At 38.1% G+C, this 15,070-nt stretch overlaps 2 protein-coding genes across 5 annotated transcripts; both read left to right on the forward strand.

Annotated features, from left to right (window-relative positions):
- Nucleotides 1-688: 688 nt before the first annotated feature.
- Nucleotides 689-12,902, forward strand: LOC148959133 (uncharacterized). Of its 4 annotated transcripts, none has more exons than XM_089111469.1 (9): nt 689-1,933; nt 2,163-2,479; nt 2,979-3,294; nt 3,621-3,742; nt 3,844-3,973; nt 4,346-4,498; nt 4,853-4,969; nt 5,250-5,300; nt 5,691-12,902. In XM_089111469.1, the coding sequence occupies exons 2-9, from the start codon at nt 2,247-2,249 to the stop codon at nt 6,327-6,329; spliced, it is 1,761 nt and encodes a 586-aa protein (XP_088967595.1). In that variant the 5' UTR covers nt 689-1,933; nt 2,163-2,246; the 3' UTR covers nt 6,330-12,902. The 4 variants fall into 4 exon arrangements, with proteins under 4 accessions (XP_088967595.1, XP_088967594.1, XP_088967592.1 ...); XM_089111468.1 differs by lacking the exon at nt 5,250-5,300 and having other exon boundaries at nt 5,691-6,333; nt 6,803-12,902; XM_089111466.1 differs by lacking the exon at nt 5,250-5,300.
- Nucleotides 9,289-14,976, forward strand: LOC148959134 (uncharacterized). The gene is made up of 3 exons (XM_089111455.1): nt 9,289-9,319; nt 11,666-11,749; nt 12,763-14,976. Exons 1-3 carry the CDS (start codon nt 9,289-9,291, stop codon nt 13,344-13,346), a joined length of 699 nt encoding a protein of 232 aa, XP_088967581.1. The 3' UTR covers nt 13,347-14,976.
- Nucleotides 14,977-15,070: the final 94 nt, after the last annotated feature.

The raw sequence follows: 15,070 nt of genomic DNA on the forward strand, positions 1-15,070 counted from the left end.
GTCTTTTTCTTACCCAGGAAAGTATAGAGCCTTAAGAATATTGAAAATCACAGAAAAAGATTGTCTTTTCTCTTTTAGGGACATTTTCTTAAAAAAGCGAGTCCCCCACAAAAAATAATAATCCCACTCTAGAGAGCTGCTCTTTCTTGTTTATGAATTCATATCCTGTCATAATCTCAATGTTTGTGCGACTCTGGGATTCCATGTTTTCACTCCGATTGCCTAGCCCCCCTGTCGGAAGGCCAAGCCCCTCCGTCGGAGAATTTCTAGCGCCACTACTGTGAACAACACTTTTTTCATGACATTTGTAGTAGCACTGTTCATTAGCTGATAAAAACTGCCTTGTTTTGTTAACATGAGAGAGAATGTGTCAATTCAAAATCCAACCGATTGGTTTTTAGTCATAGTTACGAATTTAGCTTGCAAATATTATTTAGGATTTTCTTTTCGTTGTTGAAAATATTTAGGATGCATTTTCTGGCCATCCTTAGAATTTCATTAACCCAAAAGTGTCATCCCCGCCATCCACGTTGTCGGCTTTCATTCAACCCCTGAGGAATACAAACATTTTGCCCCTCTCTTTTTCAATCAAGTTTCCCCTTTCCATGGCGCCTGGCCGCTGAAACAGTCAATGAATTTGTACTTGGCTGCTCAACCAATGCTCGGAGAAAACGACCACCCTCGTCATGGTAATATGACAAGAACAACTTCGATATTTTAAAGAGACACCCCCCCCCCCCTTGATAAACTTTTACAACTACATTCCTGCCTATGTCAGCTGATTATTATTATGTTTTGAGTGTTGAAGGTTGTTAGTATAAACCCATTTTTGCAAAATACATCTGTTTTTAATTTCATGCCAAATCTAAATTTCATTCAAGATTCAATTGCTCCTTATTATAAAAATATAAAATAACAATAAGAAAATAACAATTATTATTATTATTATATAAGTTTTTTTATATTGGTCAGCACTCGTTTCTTGCAGCAGATTTTTTTATATAAGAAATAAGTGTAATAATATTCTTAGATGGAAAAAATCAAACCCAAAAATTTATACGTAAAAAGTATGCGAAAAAAATAGAAGAAATGAATTTGCATAGGTACATATTTCATAGGGAACTTTGAAAACATTTTCAAGAGGAAAATGACAAAAAATATTTTTAGAAAGGAAAAACAGAGAAAATCACGATCCCTTCATACGACCCGTGGTCCCGCAACGCAGCCATGCTGATATCCAAGTGTACTTTTTTGTATCCAAGTGCACTATTTTGTATCCAAGTGCACTATTTTGTATCCAAGTGCCCTTTATTATGAATCCAAGTGCCCTTCATGGTATCCAAGCGCTGAAATCATATCTAAGTGCGGACCACTTGCAGCGATATGACAAAGGTCCATGTGAAAATATGATAGCTTCCTGGGTCACACAATGGATTTAAACAAAATGTAAACATGTGCAAGCGGGTATCCAACCGTTTTGGCGGGAAATATTTTAGGTAATAAAAGGCGGGAAAGTTCTCAGCATTCACGCTTGTTAAGAGAGGGAGAAGGTTATCAAGCACGTTCACGATGAGCTCGTTTGAAATTTTGGAAAGTAGAGAGGTGAATGAAGTAAAAGAAAATACGAAGCAAGAAAGCAAAACATTGGCAGAGAGTAAAACAAGCTGTAAAGAAATAGAGGCAAGTCATTTCATTTTCCAGAACCTGTTATTATGCAACGTACCTTTAAAAAATAGTTAGCAACGCAATTAATAATAATTATCAGAACTTTAGGTTGAAATACACTATGCATTTAATCAATATTTAATCAAGAAAGTTTAAATCAGTTTTTGATGATTGTATATATTTATTTCTGTAAATGTAGGTGGAATTAGACGCGTATGGTGAACATGAGGGTAAAAGACGTAGACCATTCGGCGACATTGGCAACAACGTAAGATTTCATGCTCTTTTATCCATTTTCGCAATTTCACAGATAAAAAACTCATAACAACGTTTCTTTTGGGTCATACTATTTACATTTGCAATATCATCTATTATAAACATTATTTATAATATCATCTAGCAAGTAGTAGTATAGTAGAGCAATGATGAACAGAATCTGCTAGTTTCGTTTCCCATTCCTACAATTATTCCAAAATTGTCAAACTTATTTTTTAAAGATAATTCTTGGTGAGAAATGCAAAAGATCGTGCAACAAAAATGTTTCTTCGGACTTATTACAATTCGTGCCAAAACATCAAGAAATGTCAACATCTGATGCTGTATGCTGCAGAGAGAGATGCCTTGTGAAAATGAATTTAAACTCCATGTATGAAGCGTGGAAGCAGTTTCAAGAATTATCTGGGGAGAAGCAGAGGGAGAGAATTTTACACGTCTTCAGTACAATGCCAACGGCAGGAAACTGGGTTTTTCTCATTGGAACCAATAAGATTTGTCGCAAAGCTTGGCAGTTCATTCATGGTATTTCCAATCATAGGTAGGAGCCCACAGTTTTTTTGCAATAACAAAGACCGGTTAATCAAAATCGCGTTAATTTCTTGCTAATTTTTATGAACCTTTTCAAGTTACTGAAAATAGTCAAATTTTACGATTGTACCTGAAAAAATTAGTTTCTCTGAAAAAAATGAAGCTAATAGAATGCGCCCAAAACAGAAGGACCGGAAAGTGTTCTTTTAGCAAGTTCCTGTAAAGATAAAACAATATTTTATAGTTTTAAGGTTTGTAAACAGTTTTATAATTATCTATATAAATATATATAAAAAAACTGCAAAATGTGTATTTTGAATTCGAGAATAGGTTAACAAAGCTGGTTGCATTGATTCTATTCGAGCGCGTAAATAGAATTCCAAGCAGAGAAGCGGATGAGATCTAGCTCCTAGCTTCTATTTCCGCATTCGACTTATGTGGCTCTGGTACCTAGGGTATATTGATTCTAGATTCTGATTTTAATGGCTTGACTTTTTACAATTTTTCAGGTACTACTCTTTGAAGCAGGATTTTGAAATTTACGGTAGAGTTGACGGGAGAAGCGAGAAGCATGGAACCAAACAGGAAACCGAAAAAGTGGCACGAGCGATGACCTGGTTTGAGAAGTTTATAGATGAAAGTGGGGACCGAGCTCCGGATGAAGAGAAGATGTTTTTGCCGACTTGCTACACGAAGGAAGACATTTATTTCAGCTATGTTGCTCAGATCCATTCGGATGGTTTCGGGGGCTCAACGGAAATAGTTGGCAAATCCTGTTTTTTTAACAACTGGGCACAGCGTTTCCACAATGTCGCCATTGCACCTGTGAGTTTACATCTAGAAAAAATTTCAACTAGAGGGGTTATGTGACAAAGTCCATAATAAGAAATATAATCAAAAGATATCTAAAATATGAAAACCAGATTAAAAAAGGACAAAGCTCAAGTGTTCAGCATTTTTTCAAAAAGTTGTAAGTTGAGAAAGCACCCTCAAAATGTTGAAATTTATGCTCATACTACAATTGAGAGGCAATTAATCTTCCATCAAAGCTAAAGGGTTTTTATGTAGGATCTTTAGTCATGAGCCGAGCCTTCCCCCTTTTCAACTGGTTTCAGAGCTCCGGGCATTTATGATGCCTTTTTCCCTTTTAGAGAAACAAATTCACGAAATGTGGAATATGCACATTAATCAAAGAATTGAAAAAGGAATGTTCATCCTCCCTTAGGAGAGAAGACGTCAAAAGTCTTAAGGAAAGTCACAATGACCTTCAAAGGTATGTTCTAAAAATCATAAAAAGCTGCTATGATAACTTGGTAACTGAATCAACCTTCTGAAGCAAACGAAACCTCACGCCAAATCATTTATTTTGTGTAGATCTGAACGAAGAGTGTACTACAGCCACCGAGACAAGGCAAAAGCAAACCCAGCAAAATACTTGTCCATGATAATCGACGGAATGGACCAATCGAAAACAAACATTCCTCACTATATCACTGATACAAAGGTAATAGCCTTTTTTGAAATATGACCTTCATTTGTCCTGCTGAAACTATTATGGGGTGTGAGATAGTTAAAAGATGGGACCCTAATGACGTCAATAATATTTGACTGATGTTGCGGCTAACCATAGCCAGTTATGCGAAAACTATATTCGAAAACTCTTTTTGATTTAAACATAACAGCAGTAGAATTAGAACATATGTAGAAACAAAATTAATGTTTAAATAAATTGTTGGATCTTGCTCGTGTTGAGGCCTGGGGGAGTCAGCCCGACCCTCGCGGCAGGCCAGTATCTTTACTGTTAGCTTTATTTGTGGTCGTAGTGTTTAACATCATTCAACTTTTATAACTGATTTTGTATCATAAATTTTTTCAGGGTAACAGGATCCACTTCTTCAAAACGCACATAACTGGAGTTCTTTCTCATGCGGATAAACATTCCATCCAATATATCGATTGTCATGAATGGCCTCACGATTCAAACATGACCATTAATATTCTTCTCCGATCATTGGTTGCTTTCTCCAAGGTATTTAACAAAGGTTGATAAAGTAAATTAAAAATTTCAATTTTTATCTTAAAGCAGCACTGATTTCCTTTGCACTTTCAAATATATTAGCATTTTCGGTACATGGATTGTTTGATGTGATAATTATTGCTACCTATCGTGGTAATTTGATCTTGCTCCTCACTTATATTGGAACTTCAAACAAAATTATATACTCCTGGAAAGGCTTAATAATTTGACAACAAAAGCTGATAAACGTACCTAAATACTGAAAAAGTAACAATTTGAATGAAAAGTCGCCCTTTGTCGCGTCGCATGTAGAAAGCGAATATCACATACTACCTGTAAAACTAACGCACTTAATCATTTTCTTAGGATGGACACTTGCCAGGCATACTGTACTTGCAAATGGATAATTGCTGGCGCGAAAATAAAAATGTTTATGTCCTCGCCATATGTGCCCTTTTGATCAAGAGAAGAGTATTTCACAAGGTAAGGCATATCATTCCATGATAATCTCAGACACCTATGGCGAAAACCCTATTGTTTTGTTTTAAAACTTTTGGGAATTCTTGTGCTTTCGTGAGAAATTCGTAAGGTGTTCCCAGGAGTGAACTGCCCTTCGTCTGTAAATACGTTTCTTCTTAAAATGTGGCATACTTTGGAGAGAATTCTTAAGATTTTACTCACAATGTTATTTTTTTATAAAAAGCACGACGAATTTACAGGCAAATCCTCAGGATTCAAAAGCTTTTTTATTATCTCCTTTTAGATACGGTTATCATTTTTGATGGTGGGTCATACTCATGAAGATATTGATCAGGTATAATCTTATCTTTAATGTTATTTTCAGTTCGAACGTTACTGAATGCTGCGGTATTTCTTTCATAGGTAATGGTTACATCAGACAAAATTGGCTTGACGGTCCATGTAATTTTCACTGGACACTTTCTATAAAATATGTAGCAATGGTGATGTGATTAATTTAGCCAAATTTTACTTAGAACTATTATGATATACATAGTACATTCATTGATTTATTCAGGACATCTGTTTGTAGTCGACAGGCACCAAAAGCTTAAGCCCCAAAGCTTTTGGGAAATTCGCCCATCTTCCTGTAGTTTGTTACCTAGGATTTATGGCTTTTTGTCAGATTGAATTGAAATAATACTCCATTAAGGTGAAATCATTAATATAAATAATTTTTTTTAAGTTGTTCAGCCGAATTGCATTTAAATTGAGCAAGCATAACGCAGCCACAATTCCAGCATTAATGCAACAAATTGACATATCCTATGATCACCCACACAACACTGAACGACTAAGTTATATGTTTGACATCAAAACTTGGTTGATCCCGTTCATTAATCGTCTCGAACAGCACAGCAGGCCACATGCATTTAAGTTTCAGCTTTCCGACGATGGTAGCGAAGTTGATATGTGGTATCGTCACTGGTCATCAGAAGGAGATTGGGTCGGCGACTCGGACGGCAAGCCTTTCCATGTTTTGTCCGGAAATCCAAATGGAGAACCAACTTTACTGAGAGCAACATATGCCTCTCAAAATTCAATGGAGGCAATAGAAAATGGTGTAAGATATTGCGACGAACGGTTCACAGGAGCAGAACGTCAGTGGTGGGGTGGCGAGAGTTTCTTGTGGAAGAGAAAACCAATCGGGCGGGTTGGAATGATATTTCCGAAGAGGAGTTGCAAAATGGTGGTGGTCTTGGGTGGTATCTCCACAAACTGGAAGAATACGAAAAACTGGCAGTCCCCATCTTTCGAGAATCTCAAGACGTTGAAAAAAGTTAAATGCAGTCTGAGAACGTATTGCCAAAAGTCAAAAGTTTAAGGCGGTAAGTTTCAATAATATATTCCAAAGCCTTGTTACAAGGGAGGGAAGAGCACCAGATGCACATATCTCCAACAAAGAGAAGCTCTTCTAAAAGAAGTTCTTCGCTAAGAGCTTCGGGGAGTGCCCCTTACGTAGGATATCTTTCCCTCTCTTCCAGTGCCCCTCCAAATTGTTAGCGCTTCAAACAATTGGTCACTTTTTGGTTACCAAACAAGTAATTTCAGATCTTAAAAAACTGCATAGAAATTTCCTAGGTATCAGAGCCACAAAATTTTGAGTGCGTAAATAGAAAACCAAGCGGAACGTCTTTCTTTTTTCTTTCAGACAGACACTGCTCCGCTTCTCTAATTCTGAGTTCTGTGGCCGCACTCGAATTTATGTGGCCCTGGTATCTAGAGTAGTAGTGGAAACCAAGCTTAACAATGAGTTACTTCTTTTCCCCCATTGATTTTGCTGTTATCTAATTTCAGGTAACTTACAAGAGGTAAATGTGGCCACAAGGTTTTTGGAAAGATGAATCAAGTCTCGTATGATGTACCAGGAACTCTAGTGTTAAAAATCGCAGGATTATTTTATCCAATCATTAATCTTTTAGTCTTCGCTGTAAAAATTAAAGGAACATTTGGATGACAAGGAAACCGTTTGCGGGGGATCAGGATTTTTTGTCGGTGTTGGTATAAATTATCAAAAAATAAAAAATCAAGACATTTAAAAGTTTACCGTAGTCGATTCATCAAAAGTTAAAAGGTTCGTCAGATTATATCCGTGGCACTTATTGAAAATAAAAACCGCGGTTGCTTCAGTAGATGCTTTCTGAATGCATGGGAAATGCATGTCAGACAATTCCTTTGGGTATGATTTTAATTGTAGAAAGAACGTATCACAAGAATTTTATGGCAATAATAACTTTACTGGAAATAGGAATGATAACGTCAATGATGACCATAATGGTGACTGTTCCTGTTATAACAATGTCTTGTGTTGTCTTTGAATTATCGTCTGCGCAAAACGCCTCGCTCACAAAATAAAATATCAACATGATATCAAGCAGCGAGCACAGGAAGCTGTCGAGTTCATACGACTTCCAAACGATACATCTCGCGCCGTATCAGGAACGTGTCTATATTTCTGTGTTCATTTTTATAAATTTTCTGCCAAGTAGCTATTGTTAAAAGCAGTCATGCAACAACTATAATCATAGAAATAATGGATTGTCGATACATGTATATCTGTAGTTAATGCCAACGAGGGAAGACTTTTGTAAAGCAATTTGGCGGGAAAAAGCACATGGTAATGTTGGGAGGTATCGATCGTCCAAATTTTTTATAGTGGTTCACATTTGGCAAGTAGCCTCGCTGTTGGTAAGTGTTTTTCACGTAGTTTCGAAAAATGTTTCTTTCAATCACTAATATGCAACTTTGATACGTTTATGCTCATTGATCATAAGGTTTTAGGCATGGGCGTAGCAGATGTTAGGCGTTTAGGTGGGCTGAATAGGTAAGGATCTTGCCGAATATTATAACTTCATCGGTATAAATCTGAATAAAGCCTGAATGTGATAGCTTTTCCTGCAGCCATCGAACCCCCACCCCCAGTTCCTTTATCTCCTACGCCTATGGTTTTAGGTTTATTGGACAGAGCTAGACGTTTTGTTTGTGTGGTGATTTATTCACGTGTTGTGTGTAGTAGGTTCACTACGAAGGAGTGGCGGTACATCAAATATTTCCGCGGCTTAACGGGCTGTCAACATCGGTTTCCGGCATTAAACAGGCACGCGACTAAAAAGCCTAAATGCGGCTTTGTGATTGGTCCAAACCAAAAATACGGTATAGAAGTAGGTAGATACCGTATATACGGCTTGAAAGCGTATACATCTTTTTTTGGTTCTGGTTATAAGGTGGAGATTCAGGTTTTGACGTGGATCCCGTTCAAGGCTATTCATTGTGCTGCAAAAATACTCCATCATCTCATTGAAAGCAGGACAAGATATATTGTGAAAATCATTGAATGGAACTGAATCCTCAAGAATACACAAGTTTACATCTGAATCATCAAATGGGGAATTCAAAGATAATTCAATTTCAGTTGAAATAGAAGAGGCTGACTCCTTCAGCTTGTAAAAATAAAAAAGGTACTGTTTGACAAACAACTTGCAAGCTTTGTCTTTAAATGTTCAAGTTTTTCGTCTTCCAGCTTTTGTTCTTTGAGTGCTCCTGGATCATAGCATTTTGATTTTTTTGGGATTATTATCTTTTGCAAATTAAAATTTCTAAATAACAACTTCATCAATATCTTGAGGCAAAATAAATTTCAGTGAAGCAAGAAAATTCCAGGAAGATAACTTTGAAATACAGGAAACAGGTTTTGGGCAGTCCTGCTGGCAGTGTTGATACCAGCTGAACAGTCTATTGAACGAATTCTTGTCAGTAAATTGCAAGTTAGGTGGGCTACATCCACGCAAAGCGAACGGCGAAAAGCAAATACTTCATTGAAAATAGCATGTTCTATTCTATATCGTATAAACTTCCGTGTGAAGGTAGAAATGTTATGTTTTGCATAAAAGCTATTGACATCTGGGCTTGATACACGGAGTTGTCAGTCGTCTGTTCAAATCTTCCAGGGCGAAAAGAACCCCACCAACGTGATTACAGTTACCACAATCAGCTAAACCAATTCCAGCTGAACATGTACATGCTGCACTGCAAACATCACCGGTTCAATTTGAGAGAACAACAAAAACCTTATACAAAGTATCCTTAATGGCAGCTTTCATGCAGACATCAAATAATGTAAAATTATCATCTTGGCAACAGAAAACGTTTTTATATATCCTCCATAAAAGAACTGAAAAGATTTCAGCTTTTTGTAGTTTTTGCAGATTTCAGTCTTTAATGCAATATGCTTAAATTTCATTGTTCTGATAAAAAGATAGTCATACAGCTAAAAAAAGTTGAAAATGGGAGTATTACGAAGGTCTGGAATCCAAGGTAAATGGCCACAATGGTTCAAAGAGGGCATGATGTGAGAATCTTTCACCGTCAACAAGTAAAAAAGACTCTGCTGTGCTTGGCATAACCTTTTCTTGTTGTTCCAAACGGGAATAGATCGCAAAAACTGGAAGGATAAAATGCTCTCGGATTAGGCTCCCTTTTGGCCCTAGCTTGCCACAAACTGTTGTTTTGCTTTTAGGAGCGAAGTTTCACGCTTCGCCCTGGTAGCCTTTTCCTCAACTACTTTAGTTCAAGTTGGTTTATGGCAGCTGTGGTGTTATTTTAATTAGCTTTGACTCTCAGTGTCTGTGTTGATAGCTTGCAAATACAGAGCAGAAGAAGTGCTGGTCCGCCTCGTGTGTCAATTTCAAGATAGTGTTGGCCTAGTCGTTGTGTTTTCATCCTGCAACCTGTGAGACCGTTTATTGGAATGTTCAGCTTTGTCCATTTATTCTATTTGACAACTTGGATATAGATATTTGTTTCTAAAATTTATTGGACAGTGGTCTAACTTTTGGTTTACGTGCTGGATCACACATATCCAAATGCCCGTGACGGACGTGGCTAATCCTGTATCTAACTCGGAGTCAATGTCAAGGCAGGAGGCCATGGAGCATTTCTCTAGTGTGGAATCCTCGCTGGAAAGAATTTTAGGGGTTTTTCCTCCTTGCAGCAAGGGCCAAAAACTTCTCCTGGGAATGCTGCGCAGGCTATTGTGCCCCCTCAAACCCCATGTCCTTCGGAATCTGGGCATTTATTGCAAGGTTATTAGGGTTGCAATTCCACAGAGCACAATGGGGGGAAGTCAGGCTCTGCATGTTGCAATCTCTTCAATTTTGCCTCCTGTCCCCAGTTATTTGGTGGATAGAATTAAACTTGGCCATTTTGTGGATTTTACTTTGCTAAGACCATGCAATTTAAAACACTCGCCAGTTGCAGAACCTTCCCCTGTTCATCTGGCAAAATTGGCTAAATCAGAGTTACAACCTATCTGCACTTTTCAGGATTGGTCGGAAGCATGGGCAGTGAATGGGGCCATTATTGCTCAGAAGCGCCCGGACAAAGTAGCCGATCACTATAGCTATTTTTTATTGTTGACATCAGCTCATAGGGACATCCCAGGGATGGGTTGGCTGGTGTACGACGTTGCTTTCCGGAAACATGCTGCAGAGAAAGATTTCGATATCTGGAGGGTGGTCATGCCAACCTTATGGATGACGAGGGTACGTTCCAGGGGCACCCTACCCCCAAGGAAGATGCAAACCAAGTCTCAACTCCCATGCTTGAAATGGAATGCGGGTATTTGCTCCTATAATAACTGTGAATTTTCACATTACTGCCAAATTTGCAGAGGCCCACACCTAAAACTTGTGTGCCCTAGAAATGCTGCTCTAATGGTTCAAGCTGGATCCGAGACCGCTACCAAGAATGAATCTTCCCAAGCCAGCAAGCATACCCGCAAATGCCTTTCCACTGGTTTCCATGGGTTACCATCATTTACTGATATATCTAGACTTTATTTACCAGAACTTGCGTCTGTGACTTCTTTGCATATCGACACATGGTTTAGTTTCTTATAAGATTCTTGTATTAATGATGTGCAGTGGGTTATCGAAGGGCTAAAAATGGTTTCTTTCTTGATGTACAGGCTCCACATACAAGGTCGGCAAAGCGTAATTCCCGGTCTGCTTACAAACATCCTACTGTTATTAATAATTATTTGCAGGAGGAGCTTAGTGCGGGATCCATGGCTGGGCCTTTTTCGAGTTACCTCTACAGGACTTGCACATTTATCGATTCTGGGTGATCCCCAAGTCAATCCCAGGAAAATATCGACTTATCACAGATCTGTCTTTTCCAGTGGAAGCAAGCACCACTGACTGAATTACAGATTACAGACAACGAAGCAGCCATCGCTTATTCTGGCATTCCAGAGGCATTAAAATTAATTATGTCCCTTGGCGCCAGCTGCTTTTTAGCAAAATTTAATATAAGTATCATCTACTGCCTATTCCCCTTATTATGGGAGGGTAATTATTACCTTGATTTGGCACTTATCTTACGTTTGGCTTGAGTTCAGCCCCTGCAGTCTTCACTCATTTCGCTGACGTTCTACAAAAAATTTATGAACACGAAGGTCATGTTCCTCACATACTACAGTATTTAGATGATTTTCTGATCGTGGGGGCACCCACCTCTACCCAAGCACATGATAATCTGCAAAGTTGCAAACAGCTATGTGAGGCCCTGGGGGTCCTCTTGGCAAAAGAGAAGACAGAGGGTCCCTCGACATCAATAACTTTCTTGAGATTTACTCTTGACACAGTCTTCGTTTACCTCCAGAAAAGCTTACAAAGATTAGGTCGTCGCTAAGTAACTGGCTACATCATCGCTCATGCACTTTGCGGAAGCTCCTTTCACTAATAGGTACGTTACAACATTGTTGCTAAGCCATTGTGCAAAGAAGGCCATTCCTGCATCGCCTTATTGACAGGTCTTGTTTGGTCGATGAGCTTCATCTTCATGTTCCTCCCTCCCTATGGGAAAGGGAGGACATTGCTTGGTGGACCGAACTAATGAACCCTTGGAATGGCCGGAGCTTATTTTACTTTCCAACGTGGGAACGAGTCCCAGACACTTCTATATCGTCAGACACAGCAGGGGCTGTAGGTTTTGCTTCAATCAATAGGCAGTCTTGGCTTGCTGCGGAGTGGCCTCCTGGGACTGAAAACTTAAGTATTGTGGTGAAGGAACTTCTCCCCATAGTTCCAGCAGCCCATATTTGGGGAAATTCATGGTCCCCTGAGCGCATTGTTTTAATGTGATAATCAAGCCGTGGTTATGCTTTTGTGAAAGGGTATTTGTCAAGACCGTCATTTGCATACACAATTTTTTGATTGTGCATACACAATTTTTTGAATGTGCATTCACACTTTTTCAAAACTCCATGCACTTTTTTAAAACTTCATTAATCATTTTTTGCGGCAACAGCAGGCCATACAGCCTATTTGCAGGGAATTCCAGCTTATTTCATTTTAAGAAGAGTTCACCAGCAGAACCAAGAATACCCAGACCATCAAGAGAATATTTCTCTGTAGATGGCAGTGGGGTTGATGTTAAAATTGAAGAAATCTTTTCCATTTAATTAAATGAGCAAGACAGAGATTTTGTTAAACAAAGGGGACAAAGACATTCTCTTGCATGGAGGGAGCTGAGGATTGGGAGGATAACTGCTTCAGTTGCACAAGAGGTGCTGCACACCGATATGAATAACCCATCAAAGACTGTTGTCCGCAAGATATGTTGCAAACCAAAGCCTTTAAATGTACCCTAAGTACTCTGGGGTCAAGATAATAAAGATGTGGCCCTCAAGGAGTATGAAAGGCAACTGAAAGCACCCTATAAAAATTTTATCATTGAAAAATCAGGCTTGAAATAAGATGCAGAATTCCATTTCCTTGGGGCATCAGCAGATGCAGTTGGGCATGGCGATTGCCATGGAAGTTTTTTAATAGAAGTAAAGTGCCCCTTTAAGCACAAAGACACTGGAACTATTGAAGAGTGTTGCAAAGACCAAAAATTTTGCCTTGATGATAACCAGGTTTTGAAGAGTGACCATAAATATATGACACAGGTGCTGATGCAGATGCATGTGTATGAAGTTCAATATTGTAATTTTGTTGTATGGGGACCAAATTTTTGTAAGGCAAATATAATTACATATGATTATAATTTTTTTCAAAGTGTAAATCACCTTGTTGATTTCTATCACAAAATTATTTGTAAGGAGCTTGTGACCAGATCTCTTGAAAATGAAACAGCTTCAAACAATCAACAAGAGGTAGCCCCAGTTTACTGCTACTGCCAGAAGCCTTGTGATGATACCGAACCAAAGGTAGGATGTGACAACCCGTCATGTCAGTACCAATGGATTCATTTTCAATGTGCAAGGCTGAAGAGACCACCACGAGGAGCTTGGTATTGCAAAGTTTGCAAGAAAAAGAAAAGGAGTGAGACAAAGTAGCATGAAACACTCAGTAATGTTTTACGTTTGTAAATTTACTTACTATCTTTTTCTTTTAATACAATTCCAGTAGATAAATTAATTAAGGCAGAGCACACTTTAACAAGCTTATCAATATTGGGTGTTTCAGTTAATATTTCATTTCTAGGAAATTTAACTACAGTTAATGGTAGAGGCCCTTGCAATATTTTAAATCTGTTTTTTTATTGTCCAATTACTTTTTCAATATGAATCCTTACGCTTGATATTCTTCTTGAAGATTCAACTTCTTCAACACTTAGTTGTGTTTTGCTTTTTGTGAATGCTGGTGTAATTAGCTCAGCACTAAATGCGACAGCAAAGTCATCCTTGAGAAGAAATCCTCTGTCAGCAAGCATTTGATCACCAGGCAGGTGATACTTTCTGCTTATAAATCCAGATGATCAAACAATTTGGACATCAGTGGCTCCCCCCCCCCCCCCCCCTAGCCATCAGACAAAAAGGTTACTGCTCCAAGAGGGCTACAGCTTATTAAGTACTTAACTGTACTAGGTTTTTTTATAATTAGAGTAAACCTGAGCACGCTGTTTTGAATTCTTTGGACGATCGATGAAAATCTTAAAGCAATCTATGAAGCTTGTAAGCCTGGGAAAATTCTGCCTAAAAACTGGAGGCAGAGTTTTTCTAATATGATCTCTGTCTGGCAAACAAACAAGAAACCCAAGCTTTGCATACATCAAATCAACAATCTTTTGAAATGTAGCATTGACTGTGCTTTGTGATATACCAGTCTGGTAACTTAAATATTCAAAGGGCTAATTCAATATCAACCGGACCAATATCATCAATATCTGGTTTCTCACTGGCAAATTTTTAATTGGTTCCTTTAGTGATGGGGTAACAAAATCACATGTGATTTTGAAAACATTAAATGACAGCCCTGTCAAATAGGTTGCATTTCCTTTCATCACTTCAAAGTTGATATTTGTGAGAAAAACCTAAAAAAATAATATGAACTGTCAAAAATAATATGCCATAAATAATAATGTTATCTGAATATAAAATTTCGTTTTTGATTCACTAATCAAAGTTACTCCTAAATGTAGTGACTCAGATGTGAATGGTCTTCTACACATTTTTTAATCTTAACTCGATGAGTTGTAGCTGTCAAAAATGGTTTCAAACCTTTTAAACAACTGTGCTGTACCTATAACCTCAGCTGGAGGACCCGACAAAGAAATGTGCGTGTCTTTGTGGCAAGTTTCACCATCATTTTGTGAAACAATTTGGATTGAGATGCTTCTCTGTTAACCTGACAGCCATTCTAGTTGGAAGTTTTTTATCTTTCCTAAAAAAGTCCTCGTTATGTGCCCACTTTGCTACTCTGCCATCAAATTTAAAATCATATTTAAGTAAATTGTTTCTCACAGACTCAAGCAAATGCAGAGGTTGACTAAATTGAGTTCATATTTGCTACCAGATTGTTACCATGTCATAGATTGCAAAATATTTGTTAACATTTAGCTCAAAGAATGATTTATCGTCAGAGACTTTCATAGACTTCAAATAGCTCATGAAGTTTGACCCCTATCACTCACTAAAGAAACAACAGATAGGCCCATGGCTCCCAAAAGGGTCATGGCTCAATCTTCTTAAAGGGGAACTGAAGTGAAAAACGATTTTTTTACCACTGATAAAGGTTCCCGTGCTGATTCCAAAACCGTTTGAATTTTTTTAATACGTTA

The sequence above is a fragment of the Rhopilema esculentum genome, chromosome 11, assembly GCF_057945365.1.
Source record: "Rhopilema esculentum isolate cy_ngs chromosome 11, ASM5794536v1, whole genome shotgun sequence".
NCBI classification, from domain to species: domain Eukaryota; kingdom Metazoa; phylum Cnidaria; class Scyphozoa; order Rhizostomeae; family Rhizostomatidae; genus Rhopilema; species Rhopilema esculentum.